At 43.0% G+C, this 14,840-nt stretch overlaps 1 protein-coding gene across 1 annotated transcript in view; it reads left to right on the top strand.

Moving 5' to 3' along the window:
* Nucleotides 1-13,793, top strand: part of LOC133347471 (collagen alpha-1(IX) chain-like) — a 43,060-nt gene extending 29,267 nt beyond the window's left edge. Inside the window, exons 21-32 of the mRNA XM_061559755.1 lie at nt 897-950; nt 2,415-2,468; nt 3,133-3,186; nt 4,151-4,222; nt 4,892-4,927; nt 6,570-6,614; nt 7,532-7,564; nt 8,234-8,380; nt 8,503-8,557; nt 9,519-9,707; nt 10,568-10,645; nt 11,103-13,793. Of these exons, the coding sequence (XP_061415739.1) occupies nt 897-950; nt 2,415-2,468; nt 3,133-3,186; nt 4,151-4,222; nt 4,892-4,927; nt 6,570-6,614; nt 7,532-7,564; nt 8,234-8,380; nt 8,503-8,557; nt 9,519-9,707; nt 10,568-10,645; nt 11,103-11,287 (1,002 nt within the window). The 3' untranslated portion in view covers nt 11,288-13,793. The remainder of the gene's footprint in view (nt 1-896; nt 951-2,414; nt 2,469-3,132; nt 3,187-4,150; nt 4,223-4,891; nt 4,928-6,569; nt 6,615-7,531; nt 7,565-8,233; nt 8,381-8,502; nt 8,558-9,518; nt 9,708-10,567; nt 10,646-11,102) is intronic.
* Nucleotides 13,794-14,840: the final 1,047 nt, after the last annotated feature.

The following is a 14,840-nucleotide window of genomic DNA, read 5'->3' as shown; positions in this document are numbered from 1 at the left end:
CAGAGCCGTTGTCCTTCCCTCGCACCTCCCGATTAGCACGGTTGGCTACGCACGGTGCGAAAGAAGTTCAAAATACAAACATACAAAACACTTGCCCAACGAAGATGTTGCTGGCTGGATTTCATTGAACTCGGACGATGATCATAGCACTGGCGCTGGGGTGGAAACAAAATCATTTTGTGCATTTTCACATAAAACGTAATGCAGTTAGTGATGAAAAGAAAGAGATTCCATGCAGGTTGCTCACAGGTTGCTCACGGATTATAGCAAATTGTTGCCTGCAACCACTGGCAAGTTCACAAACGTTTGTCCTCGGTTACTAAATTTAGTCGTTTTAGATTAAGTGTGTGCATTCATCTCTAACAAGCTGCAGAGATGTACCCCGAATTAAATAAAGGTATAATGAACCCGTTAGTGTTGCGTACCATACGTATTCATAATAATTACCATGATTTAGCCATGAAAGCCACACTAAGTCTTCATATTATTTTTAAAGAGTATCAAGAAGCCAAAAGTGTTGGGATGTTTCGCTTTTACCATTACTGATCTTTTGGCTTTTGGGAGGAAACTGGAGAAACCCCACGCACTCACTCACATCCCTGCCCTGAGACAATCAATAGGCAAAGTCGACGATACGGTGAGTGGACTGCACCAACCACTGCTGTACTGCCATCTCCTGGCTCCTCACAGCCCTTGCAGCCCCACGCCTCCTACAACACCTGCCACGTACCAAGGGCCGGCCACCAAAACCAACCAGGCCCGAGCCTTCTTAGGGGCGGAGATCGGACGAGGCTACTGGGCGCAGTCAGGATGATTTAACCGCGGTCGCGTTGTAACTCTTTTTGTTGTTCTGTGCTGCATTTGTTCCTGCTTGTCTGTTGCCCGTTCTCAAACAGGGCGATCAAGGAATATCAGGAGCTCTGGGGCCAGCTGGCCCACAAGGGAAATCGGTAATGATCCCGCTCATATGTTTGTCACGTATTTGTCACGCCTGGCCCAGAGTTCATACAGTGTTTGTTTTGTCCAAGCCACGTGCTGCCACTTCATGATGTTCTGTTACACGCTAAAACAAATGGAATGTTGAAGTCGTTGTGAACCGAAAATGTTATTGGCATGTGGTGTTTGGTGAATTACTCTGCGGATAGTGTCACGTATCTGTAGTTTAATGTACAAAAACCCAAACTTCTCGAGAAAAGGAATTTATGTTGAAAAACAATATAGGTTTTAAAATGGCACAGTAATTTGGAAATGTATTTTGCAGAATCAAAAAGTACAATCATCTTTAAGTCTTAAGAAATAGACCATCACATGACATTTCACATATGAAGGAGTGAGGGTAGACGGTGCTCCAGTAGAGGTGTGGAAGAGGAGGGGTGATGAGGCCGATGCACTCGCCCTCAACAGGGTGGCCCACATGCTCCGGTGATCAATGTGTAAATCCATCTTTGGTCCAGGTGGTGGTTTATGGCCTCAACTGCCCGTGTAGAAATCTGGTAGATGACTGGTCCAGATTTATAATAGATCTAGACTTGAATGTCTACTCTGCCTTGACAAGGTGAGCAGAGTTAAGCCACCTCGTATCTACAGCTTCTATGGCAGAGTGGATCAGATGCTGATCTGCCAATTGTGGGCATCTACACTATATATCTCTGCCCACCACAGCTTTCAATTTGAGGTCATTTACTCTAAGATCTTACACCATTAACAAAGGGAACAGGCGATACATCGGCAGCATGCACAGAGGACCGCGCTCCTTCTAAATCGTCGCCACTGTTAATAATGTAAGAGTTTGTGAATTGTGGGGTCCACCAGATGAAGGTTGAGACGACGCAATTCTTTATTTTCCCACACGAGCTCACGGCCTCGTGCGACCACTCCACTCCAAATCTCACCAGGAAGCGCCCCGATCGCCCCGCCTCCTCCTGTGACGTCACCACTTCCCTCCCCCCCTGGGTGTTCCCTCTCTCTCACACCCCGCCTTCTCTTTCCTTTAGTCCGTGACGTCATATTTAACAATAACCTGGGATTCCTTGGCTATTTCTACCCCCGGATCGCGTTAGTATTAACACTGCAATGGTAAGGTTTGATGGGTGGTGATTTAATAAAAAATGACCCCCTCCCCCCACCTCAACTTTTCTGCCTGTTGATTGACCAATTGCATTGCTCTTTCAAAGTTCACTCAAAAAGCCCAAAGGTCAGAGCCATTCCCATATTTGCGGTGGATACTTGTGAGCAGAGAGATTTGTTTTCCGTAAGTTTGTACTTGTTCAAATCTCCATTATCGTACGAGACACGGTGAATGTGAGAAATCGCCTGCTCTGTTAACGCGGGCTGGGTGTGATGAGTGGGGTGACACGGGTGCTGGATGCGATGATGAGTGGGATGACACTCACGGGTGCCATGTCGCTCGTCAGGGGGACAAAGGACCTCCCGGAAAAGGTGGACTTATGGGATCAGATGGACCACCGGTACGTTTGAACATTTTATATATTTTTTATATATATAAAAGTGCTATTATAGTTTAATTAATGAGTGTGGTCATGGACATGTGAGTTAAGTGAACAAGTGGGTGAGTCAGCGAGCGAGTAAATGCACTGAGTCTTGAAACGTGGTCATGGGCTGAGCAAGTGCCAGTTGAATGAACCAGCTGAGCCCATGAGCTGTGGATGAGTGAGGAGTCTGTAAGCGTGAGTGTCTTTGTAGAGTTTTATTCATTATTAAGTTGCTTTATGATTTATTATGTTTTGATTTAACATAATTCGAGTTATTTGTTTCTGTACTTAATAACATTGCAAAGTGGGATATTCAGAATTCCATCTTGTAAGTAACACATTGCAATAATTGTGGACTGGATTTTGTCTGGAATGAAGGGTTTGCCTGTACCGTCGATAGGAGTGAAATGTAATGCATTGCCACTCATTCAGCTACCATGCATGAACCCCGGGGTGATGTTGTCAAACCAATCATCTGTCGAGGAACCCAATCACGTTTATCCATAACCTAATCCAAAGTCAGGGTTGAACGCTCCAGGATGAATAGTTACACCAAATGTGCATGTTTTGTGTGCACGGTTGTATTTGTTGTGACATCGCCATAGTTGTGGTGTTAATGCCGCTGCGTTTACTTTAAAAGGGTGTTGCAGGGAAGCGTGGTATGAGAGGTCATATCGGAGTACATGGAATAGTGGTGAGTACAAAGTGTTTTACTGATAAGTAGAATTTACATTTGATCAATTGCGTTTGCTGTTCACACGTAAGAATATGTTCATGCAAGGTATATTGTAAACCTGATTTTACAGTATTTTAGCTATTTCCGGTAAAGACGCTTGATTTTCTGTGTGTCCTCAATGTGTACTACGTAAATGATAAAGCGGTGATGAAGTCGGGCACGTTTGAGTTTGCAGAGCTACAGTATTCAACACTGCAATATTAGACAATTTCAACAGTTCCCTAATGGGTGATTGTTGCCTGCTGACCCCTTGCAGAAAATTGTGATCTTTGGAATGTTTCTGGAATCCACTGAAAGTAGTCCCAGAGGCGGAGGTGTGGAAAGTGGAGTTGAGAAGGGACACAACCCCGATGCCATCATATATGATAATGATAATGATGATTAGATTACCATAATTCTGGCCGTGATCCTTCTGATGTGGCACCGAACTTCCAACAAATCATTTTAAAACGAATCAATAGTTCAAATGTTAAGAGTGGTGCCGGTGTGTGCCACTTTGATTTTCATTGGTTCAAATATTAATAATCAAGACGATGTGCGCTCGGAAGGTCGCTCCTTTTTTCTGCTGGCCCCACGGTCTGGAATTCCCACCCTGACTCAACCTGCACTGCTGATTCCTTCCTCTGTTTAAGTCCAGGCTTGAGATTTTCCTCTTTTCTTCTGCCTATGGCTGACTGCCTCTCTCTGCTCACTCTCTGTGAGTTGTGTCTTACCATACTGTCAGCTTCTTTGCCTCTCTGCCTTGTAGCATTCTTAGTCTGCTAAACTGTCTTCTGGAAGAGGAGGCCCCCAACATAACCTCTAGAAGAGGGGCTCTCTAGAGCTTCCTCCCACTCTCTTGGCCCTTCTCAAAGAGGTGACATGAACAACACATTGCAGGGCTGCACCTTTGCCTTTTTTAATGCTTCTTAATTTTTTTTAGGGTTCAAAAGGTAATCCTGGCTTCCAAGGTCTTCCCGGGACATCAGGACTGCCTGGAATTAAAGGAGAAAAGGTGGGGGAAAAACAGCTTGTGGCACGGGAGTTCACTGTCAAAAAGACTGTGATAGCTCCTTGAATGAGAGGCAATGTTTGACAACAGGAGGGGGGACCCAAGAGCTGTTTGGATTTTAATCTGTGTTGATACGTCACAATGCATCATTTTATCGCTGCAATACGATGCTGTGCAATATTGTTTTTGTTTGCGTGTTCCGTATTGAATAATGCACTACAGAAGGGAACAAAGTGCACTCCGTAATCTAGAGAATTCGGAATAAAAACTCCCACCACAACTTCCAATTTGAGGTCGTTTACTGAATCGTGTTACTGCCTTAACACCTCCGGTTATGACGGTTGGCTACATTCGGTGGGAAAAAAGTTCAACATGCATATCAATGTGATTCATGTTCTTGATAAAGTAGTTACAAATCAGCCTGAATTACACCTGTATTCATGAACATGTACCAATTTAAACATTGCAAAAGCCTCTGCTTCAACATATTGAAAACAATAATAATGTTGTTTGTTCATGTGCTAGTTTATCTGGCCTTGGCAATATCGGATACTTCGTATTTTATCATCAGGGATTAATTCACATGTTTAAACCATGATTAGTAACATAATTCAACTTTTTAAGTGTCACATTTTCCACATATTAACGATTGTATTGTTTTTATTTTTACAGGGCTTAACGGGAATAGTTGGAGAAAAGGGAGCCGCTGTAAGTGCATTGTGTTTTATATATATATATAAAGCATGTTTATAATATCCCGTGAAAGCGTGCACATGTCACAGGATATTTGACTGCAGGGCCGCTGTGAGTCGGTTGATGGACTGGGCCCTGCACCACCAAATGCCCCCCCCCCCTTGACACCACCCAGGTTTCAGAATCAGAATATTTATTTATAACGGAGGAGGAATCCGATGAGCTATAACGCTTCTTTTCACATGTCCAGCAGGGCCGGGTCAGAACGTTACAATATCAAAAAGTACAAATAAACACGATAGGAGTGCAAAGCATTGGAAAGGAAAACAAATCACTTGCCCTCCTCAGGGGTGAATCCACTACCCCCCCCTCCCCATCCGAGTGGAGCGGCCTCGAATCACTGTCTTGGTTTATTCGCTTCGCATATTGAATCTTTAAGGGGGTTCACTTCACTTTCACGCAGTTGGTGGTTTTTGTTCGACTAGAATGAGTGATGCTTGTCCCCGAACATGAAGAGTCAACACATTGCACAGCAATAAAGACCACATTAATGCGATGCCAATAGCATGAATTTAATATTATTGCGTCACTACTCCCCTCAGATAACATCTTTTAGTATTCAAAGTTATAAAAAAATATTTCATGGGTATCATCATTAAATGATTTATCCATGGGTAAGACAATGATGAACTGTCTTGTAGAGTGGTGTACAATGGTGACCTTTTACGAGTGTGTATAACAGATGAACCTTATGGCGGTACCATAGTACCCCGGCTCTCGCATAATGTCCGTGATGCAGTCATGTTTAGTCTGTTGATGGTCGGCGATGCGGCAATCGACTCGTCTCGACGAGCTGTACACGATGCACCACGGCGGTGCGTACCGCGAGCGTTCAGGGTTTCGGCGCAATCGTCCTCGCTGCGTTTCGACATCGCGGAGTGGCACTGATTTCGGATTGATTGGTACCCCAGTCGCGGAGTGAAGTACACCCCTGGGAAAAAGTGTCCCAGAAATAAAATATTAAATTGCCTCGTTCATTATGTATTATTTGGCACCCTGGGGGTAGGGGCCATCCGTTTAGTACGGACACAAAAATCTGCCAAAACTTGAACCCTCCCCCCTCCCTGTACGCACGCGTACTTTTTACACCCCCCCCCCTACCTTGCGTATGTTCGCTTGACGCAATCCCCCCCCCTGAATCCTATAGAACGGCGGATATTTAATCCACGCAGAAACGATCAAAGATTAATAATATGAACGTGTTTAAGCAAACAGATAGTCCACCGCCGGACTATCTAACTCATTTGAAGGCCAATGTAGACAAATTATTATCGAGGCTTCACCCCCCCCCCCCCCGTTTCCTATGTGTACGTACATTTTCAATAGACCCCCCATACACAAGCGTACGCATATGGGTTAACCCCCCCTCCCCCCTCCATGCGTACGTACTAAATGGATGGCCCCGTACCGCCATAAGGATCAGATAGCCCGCTTAAATCAGGAGCGCTACCTCTTGATGGGGAAAATGTACACAATATGTATATGCAACGTAAGATGTTTAAAATGTTAATTGTGCATTATAATTGAGAGGTACATGTTTAATGAGTATTCCCTGCAATATCGTACTATTCACTGGAAATGTCTTTTCTCTCTCTAGGGTATTCCAGGGATTGATGGTTATGAAGGAATCAACGGTGATGTGGTAAGATACCTTTTTCATGCAACAGTTAAAATGCTACGTACGGTAACAGTTGCTCTTGGCGAAAGGTAAATTTTCTCGTACGACGCGTTAAACTGAATGTATACGTGCAGCATAAATGAACAAGTTAATTGTTTCGTGTGTAAATGCTTACCCCGAGCGCTCATTATTCTGATAGTGTGTTGTCTTTGAACTGTGCGCCTTTTGGTGTCATCTGGTCGAACACCATATGAGACTAGGCTCTAAGAAAAGCTGTCGCTGGTGTGGACCAATCAGTTTCAAGGACAATGCATAAATTATCAGAGTATTGTTTTTGTTTGCATTTGACTGCAAGTATTGTGGTTAATGTTAACAAGATTCCTTGCAAAGGGTGTCAGTTTTGTTGCCAGAAAAAAAGGGGAAAAACCCTATTAGTAAGTTCATTGTTGTCAGAGCAAAACGCAAACAGGCGCAACAACAAAATGTCATCCTGTGCCACGCTCCCCAGGCGGGTTGGTTAGAGATCTCCCACTCATAGTTGCGGTCAAGGGGCATCCCGCTCCATCACCCCACTGAAGGCGATAGAATCAGTGCCACTCTGGGGGAAGTCGAGAGTTGCCCGTTCCACGCGGAGACTGGGCCCCGTGGTGGGAATGTGAAACTTACACGAGCGGCTCGGGGACACCGGTTGCACTTTGGGACACTTTGGGCGCGAGTCGCGTGCTGGGTAGAGGAAGCACTTTGTGCCCTTTTGCTCTCGGTCCAACCAAGACGGAGCACTGGGGGTCAGGCTTCGATGTCTCTCTGCTCACGCGTGAATTGTACCCTCCGATCTGTGCTCTTACATTATTTTTAAATTGTATTCATATCAGTTCACAAATTTTGATTTGGATTATTTTTATTCCTACATATTTAAACGTGTGTATTTTGTTCTCTCACAGGGGCCTCAAGGTGAATCAGGCCCCAAAGGAGATGTGAGTTATTGATGATTGCATCTCATGCATTTAAAAATTGTATTTACAATTATGCCACTGTCATATTTCATCATCAGACTGCAGGTTTTAGGAAAGGCTTTTCTACCATTGATCACGTAGATACTTTCTACATGAGTTGGTGAAAGACAAATGAATATGAATTACAATGCCAATGCATTGTTGACTATGAATAAGCATTTGGGGCCATGTAAATTATTGTGGTCATCCAAACTCATTGTGTATGATAAGCTGTCTTCATACGTTGAGGATATGAAGTGAGCAGGCCACCACGCCTGAAATATTTTTGGCCATAAAATGCCTTGCCACATAAGCAATGCGGTGCTGTATATGGACCATTCATTTACGTGATCCTTTTGGAATTCTTTGTATTTGCATATGTCGTTACATGTGACATTATTCGTCTCTTGACAATGACGGATAACGGGACACCAACCATGCAACAGAAATATTTTCAGCCCAAAGTAAACGTGTCCGTCTTCATGTCAGGCATTAATCTAACGCATAACGCGCAATGTCTTCATTTTTTTCATCTCGGTGAACGTTTTTAACGGCACGTTTGCCCCCCCCCCCCCCCCCTCGAATTAAAACGCCCTTGCAAAAAACACGACAAAAAAATAATCGCCCGACGCATCGTTTGTGCTTGGACAGACGGGACCTGCGGGAAAAACCGGGGACCGCGGCGGCGAGGGCCCCCGTGGAGAAGTGGGCAAGGAGGGGGCCTTGGGGCTCCCGGGCCCGCTGGGCCAGCAGGGCGAGACGGGGCTGCCGGGGAGCACGGGGAAGGAGGGCGAGCCTGTAAGAACACTGAGCGCCACTCGCCGCACTTCCCGTCGCTCCCGCCACGATCGTTACGACTTGTTAATTACGGTTGCTCTGCGCACCGCGCGGGGAGAAACTCACCTCTCTTTCTATCGCAGGGAAAGGAGGCAACAAATGAACACATACAGGACGTGTGCATGAGGGTGATGCAAGGTTGGTATACGTGGCTCTATAGAGTACATTATCAATCCGGTGAAATAAAGCAGCCACCGGTTACATATACAAACTCTGAAAAATGGAAAGTCTCACTTCTCTTTAATGATGTTTACAAATTTAAGAACTATTTATTTGTATTTCACGTACATTTTTAGGTAGTCTCCAAAGCACCATTCAGTCAGATAATTTGAACCACACGTAACTATAACACGGGGCGGAGTGGCGGCGCAGTGATTGGTACAATACGCACGTACAATAAAGCTGGTCACCTGAGTTCAATTCCCAGCTGCAGCCCACATCAGTGGGGAGTGATATCTGAACCAGCCCTGAGCACCCCCGAAGCCTTCACCAACCCTCACTGGCCGGCCAGGTGAAAAGTGGTCAAACAACCCCTTGACAAATACATCATGGAATTAGGTTACACATGTCTACAATCCCTGATTGAAGTACATGACAATACAACTTACATTTATAAAAGTCCAAGTAGAAATGTATCCTAAGATGTTGTACACACAGGAATACATTAGTAACATTAGATCAATTGGAAAAGGAGTCATTTAAATTGTAAGATAAAAGAGGGCATTTATGGACAAGAGGAGACTGGGAAAAGAAGACTTTCTTGGCTGCCATTTGGTTACTATCCTTGACCATCTGCCATCATCTATTCTAGTGACGTGTTCTGCCCAAGCACAAATAAATTTACATAGAAGGAAACAGTCAAAGGTGGAGATAAAAAAAGGACTTCAGAATCAGAATATGTATTTTTACTGGAGGAATCAGATGAGCTATAAAGTTATTTTTGCACAGATGTCCAGTATGGGCACGGGGTCAGAACGTAACAGCAACAAAACTATACAAAAACACAATCGGAGTGCAACATATAGGAAAGGTAATCAAATCACTTAAAATATATATATACAAAATAAAACTAAACTATTTTGAAACGTGTATCTTTCAGAACAACTTGCCCAGCTGGCTTCTGGCATACCTCGCCGTGATCCCGGAGCCATGGGGGTTATGGGCCCTCCTGGGCTACCGGGGCCCCAAGGACTACCAGGCCCCAATGGTGTCATGGGTCACGAAGGTATCCGTGGCCTGCCCGGGCTTGAGGGCTCTCAGGGCCCCATTGGAAACAAAGGAGCCAGAGGTTCGTTCTTTGTTATATATAATGCATATTTTTTTAAATCCTCCTACGATTTATTGCATTCAAGACCACGCCTCACGAGGAAATGACTTGCACTGATCTTCATGTACATACGCAGAGAATCCGAAATATTAGTGGGCATCTGTAAGTCATGCAGAAAAATGTACAATATTCAGCTGTAAAGATTTACTAAATGGCAGCATGCAGGATGAACCTTGCCACTGGATACTGTGAGCTAGGCCTCCGAGGTATCTCATGGCAACCACCAGTCAACCCCGGTAGGACTGCGGCGACACTTGGCGAGTAAGGTGTACAGTACTAGGTTATACGAAGTTATAGTTGGAATCGGAAGCTTATTTGTGTCCTGTTTGTGGTGCTAACCACATCATCGAGGTTGTTAGACATTCTGATCCTACCATTGCCTGGCAGGATAAGATGTTTTCACAAGACAATAATTAAAGTGTTCTCTCATTCTTAAAGGCACAAATACACTATCTAATCTCTTCGAAATAATGTTATGTTGATTTATGCCAACTTGTACCTTTATATAAGGGAAATGTATCTCTTCACACTCTACTATAGCTGTTCATGACATAATTAATCAGTTATATCTATGGGATCCGTTTGGCAATATCAAGATATTGAACATCTTAATGTCTGTATTGATGCCAGAAAGGGTAAAGCCTTTTTGTTACATTAAATATGTTCATTACAGCCTCACGCATTCCCAATGTCAGCATGTGCAAATTGTCCCAGCAGGTTTACAAGATGCAATGTTATTTCACTCGCACATCTGGAACAAAAATTATTTTTGGAGGTTTTGGTTAAACGTGTTATGAGATATCTGCTGTTTGCTTCTGCAGGAATTCATGGAGAAAAGGGAAACCAAGGTGATGAAGGTTATGGGCCGAAAGGTCTCCTTGGAAATATCGGACTACCAGGTACGAACGCTACACAGAAACCTCCTCCTCTTTTTCTAAGACAAAAAACCTCAGGATGGAATCGAGTCGGCTGCTCAGATTAACTCTCCATGAGCTGCTGCTGCTACTCTGTGCCTTTTTAATTGTACCAAGGGTGGCGACCGTAGCATGTTCACCACTCGTTGCATAGGTTCACGGTTCAAATTCAGTGGCCGCCCTGATGAATAATGTGGTTGTTTTAGTAACCCCAAAAATGCACGCCGTCTGATTTACTGTGGACATTATAGATCCTGTGACGTTACTCACAAGATCAGACCATTGTGTGTTAGCGTCACGGTCCTAATTTGCCAAATAGAGGGAGAACTTTCAGGGCTGCACCTTTATATGCACAGTATCGTACTTGATCCGTACACAGCAATTTTCTTTTCAGTTTGTTGATTACCACATCCCCTCTCCATCATCCCATCGCGTGTTGCAGGCAGAGAAGGCTCTCCCAGCTATGGCCGCGATGGTTTGGATGGCCCCAAGGGCCTCCCTGGACCCTCCGGCCGACAGGGACGACCTGGTTCTCCAGGACCTCCAGGATCTCCAGGCTACTGTGACCCAGCCTGCCATGGACCCATTGCTTTCCAAGGGCCGGCTTCTGATGTGAAAGGACCATGAGTAAAACAAATAATAATAATAATGATGATGATACAATCTTTGACAGCAGTTATACATCGTTTAAATGATCAACATAATGAATGTGGTACTTCAATTTTTACATTTGTGGAACATTTTTTGTGAGTAAATGAAAGCCAGAAAATAGTTGTTGTAACTTTGCTCCTAAAGTGACAATTCAAAAACAACTGTGTATTATTTTGTTTGTATTGTATGTCGTTAGAATGCCCATTCTTGCTCTGTGGCATAAAAAGAAATACATTTTCTGGAATAAAAGCGGCTATATTGCAACTGCCCATACTACTTGAAGGTGCATAATAAAAGTGGAAATGGAGCAAGTGCTGGTATTTCGTTCAGGGTGTCTATAATTTTTGGTTAAGTTTGGAAAGATCGATTAATTTGCAGGAGAGTACAATAATAGCGAGGCCAAGTTTGTAACCATATTGAAAAGTTGACTTTTTATCATTTACATAAACCAAAAACCTCACCTGTGTGGTGAGGTCCTGGCAAGTGAAAGATGGTGGCATCCACAAGCCTTAGGATTCCACTTGGAAAGTGCACTTTTCTCAATAATACTTCAAACCTGTTGTTTGGGCTAGAAGGCCCAATGCATGCAACCTCGGTGCCTGTACAGCTTATGGTGTGGAGCAGTCAATAGCAAAACAAGGAAAATGACTTTTAATAAATGAATCATCATTCATAAGACTATTCTGAAAAGCAAGTCATGTTTTCGTATTTTGTGATGTGTTTATTTTGACTTCTCTGTTAAATCACGACACCAAATGTTTTTTTGTAAATGACTTTCAAGATTATGGGGACCTCATTTGCCAGTAAAAATATGATAATTGGTTCTTTACCCTTCTATCTGGCAACAAAAAAGGTGTCAGTTTTGTTGCCAGATAGAAGGGTAAAGAACCAATTATCAGACTTTCAAGATGTGATGCTATAAATTGTATTTTCACCTGGATTACCTTCTGTTTTTTTTGTCAGCAGCTTCTCAGTGTTAACTGAATTATCTTGGCTGTGTTCTCCCATGTTACAAATCTTAAGGCTAAAAATATCCGGACACCCTGCATCTGTTAAACTATACCACAGATTTAGCAATTCACCATTTAAAATTGCCACCAAACGTGCATTCACGCATTGAAGACTCACATTCATTCACAATCACCCCCGTTTAAAAACTTTGCAAGCATTTACAATAATTCAATTACAATTAATACCTTCAGGAAAACAAAAAATGTTAAATTCAGTACAAAACAAGTGTTGTGTCTGTTGTATTGACAACCATCGCAGAACATGGCTTGAATACCACTATCTTTTGGGAAAATTCCAAAACAGGTCACTCATTTATATTGTAACTGCTAAATGCTATGTAAGATCAAACGAGAATATTTGTCTTTAGATGGTGTATTTCTGTACGTAAAAAAATACAGCAAACAACACGACACTTTACCATCCACTGTAATTATAATATTGTACAAAGAACTTAATGTTGTTATCAGCTGACTTGAAGTGTATTGTGTTATTTTTAAGCTTTTCTGAATCATTACTATCTTAGACATTGCATTTCCTGTTCCGGATATCAGTTGTTCTGATTAATGCTTGATGAGGTTTATACTCGTTACAAATCTGTCATGGCAAGAGTGCTCATGTAATTGCACCGAGTCGTAACAACATGAGCACTGATTGGCTGTTCTAGCAAGGATATTACAAGTTGGCAATAAACAATACAGAATTACGTTATAAATAATGTCTGCAAAACTTAACCTGATTTGTTGAGCCGAGTTTTATTTTGACATAGGGTACACTTTGGTTGATACGTTTTTTTGGTAATGTAAAATAAGTTTCATTTAATCGGATTTTACACGTCTAAAAAATAAATGCATTGTAGTTTGATGAAAATAATGATCGTTGTCTGCATTGTGTGCATGATTTTCATGGCTGGATACAAACACCATGCAAAAATATAGTATTCGTTTATGGCATTATCTATGAATGCATAATGTTTGGAGAAATGTCAAGAAGTAAACAAACGCATTGCTTTTGAAACGAATCTACTTTTATTTTTAGTGCAGCAATAATTTACATTGCTCTTCACTTTGTCTCATTTATGGAGGGTTAGCTATTATAATTCGTTGAGAACCCAATGAAATAATTGCTCATGAGCGTTAACCATTTTTGGACTTGCGCAAGTGATTGATCTGTGTGTGACAGGCCCTGAATTGCATTACATTTAACATAATTTATGGGTTAAATGTATGCATTACGCTCCTCACTGTTTTGTTTATATCTTGGAGGGTGTGTAGTGTATTTATATTAAATGTATTGAAGCGTCACATCTCATTGATTCACCTGTGAACTGCAGCAAAGCCTCAGTGTGATGTCGCGTTACTGCAGGTGTTAAACCTGATTCACTTTAAGGTAAACATCGATACGATTGCGCTAATACATACATTATTTTGTGATACTCCATTGACAGTGGTGCACAAGCACAAATATTTTTAGAGGCTAGAGTCTACTGATGAGACAGAAGGTGAAACCGTGCGAGAGTTTCCACGCTTAAACAAACCCTGCTCGATACCATTGGTCTGGAAAGCCAATAGGTGGATGGACTGATCAAATACGCTGTATTTATATGTGGAGATGGAACGAAGTAACCATTTTATGTCCTATATTACTCACGCCACTCGGGGAGCTGCGGTAGTGTAATTGTTGCGTCTGGGTTAGATCGCATAAACATAAATGTGTCGTACGCCCACCACCACCCGACACAGCCAATCATTACGGTTTGTCACGTGAACAAAACGTGCCAATTAGCCATCGGTGTCATTCTATTTTTAGGATTTATATAGCACCCTTTCCTAATGGTCGTGAAAGGCACTGTGTTTAATTGGTTGCATCGGTGTGAATAGAAGGGTGCCTTTCTCAAATCGCCACAATATGTGTCCACTCAGCAGTCGAAATGGGTACATCACGACAGAAGGGCCACAAGGGTAAGACGATGGGCAGCTCGGGTCAAGTGTGGGGTCTTCGACACAATTTTTCCAATGTATTTGTTGTTAACTCGCGTGTTGCCGCTGGTGGTGCGCTACCCCGCCAGTAAGATGCGCTTGTGTCGCGTTCTCTCCCAGCCACGACAGCCAGGGATCCCCACGGCTCGAGGGATGCCCCCCCCCCCCTCAGTACATTTCATGATTGTGTTCTGACTTATGAACAGGGCTCGGGAATGGAACCCGTACGTAAGTTGAGGGCTGCCCGTACAGGGGTTCGTTTCACGATTAACGCGACACTTTTTTTCTTTACTCCGTAATTATATTTCACGTTACATTATGCACGTCGTAATTGTGATTTCATGTACGGTACAAATGTAGATTGATTAAAATATATAAAGCTGCAGTTCACTTAACATCCTGTCATTTGTATCTCACACTAGTGTAGTGACTGACTCAGAAACACTAAGAATAGGAGGCACTCTGTTTATTAACAGGGCCTGACAGTAACACTTAGTAACTACGGCTCCCAGTCAGGACAGCTGGTAGACTGCCTGACTAAC

Source organism: Lethenteron reissneri, chromosome 26 (genome assembly GCF_015708825.2).
Source record: "Lethenteron reissneri isolate LAM-NWPU_2019-01 chromosome 26, ASM1570882v1, whole genome shotgun sequence".
Lineage (NCBI taxonomy): Eukaryota > Metazoa > Chordata > Hyperoartia > Petromyzontiformes > Petromyzontidae > Lethenteron > Lethenteron reissneri.
The sequence above is the reverse complement of the archived record's forward strand: the minus strand, read 5'-3'. Positions and strand labels throughout refer to the sequence as shown.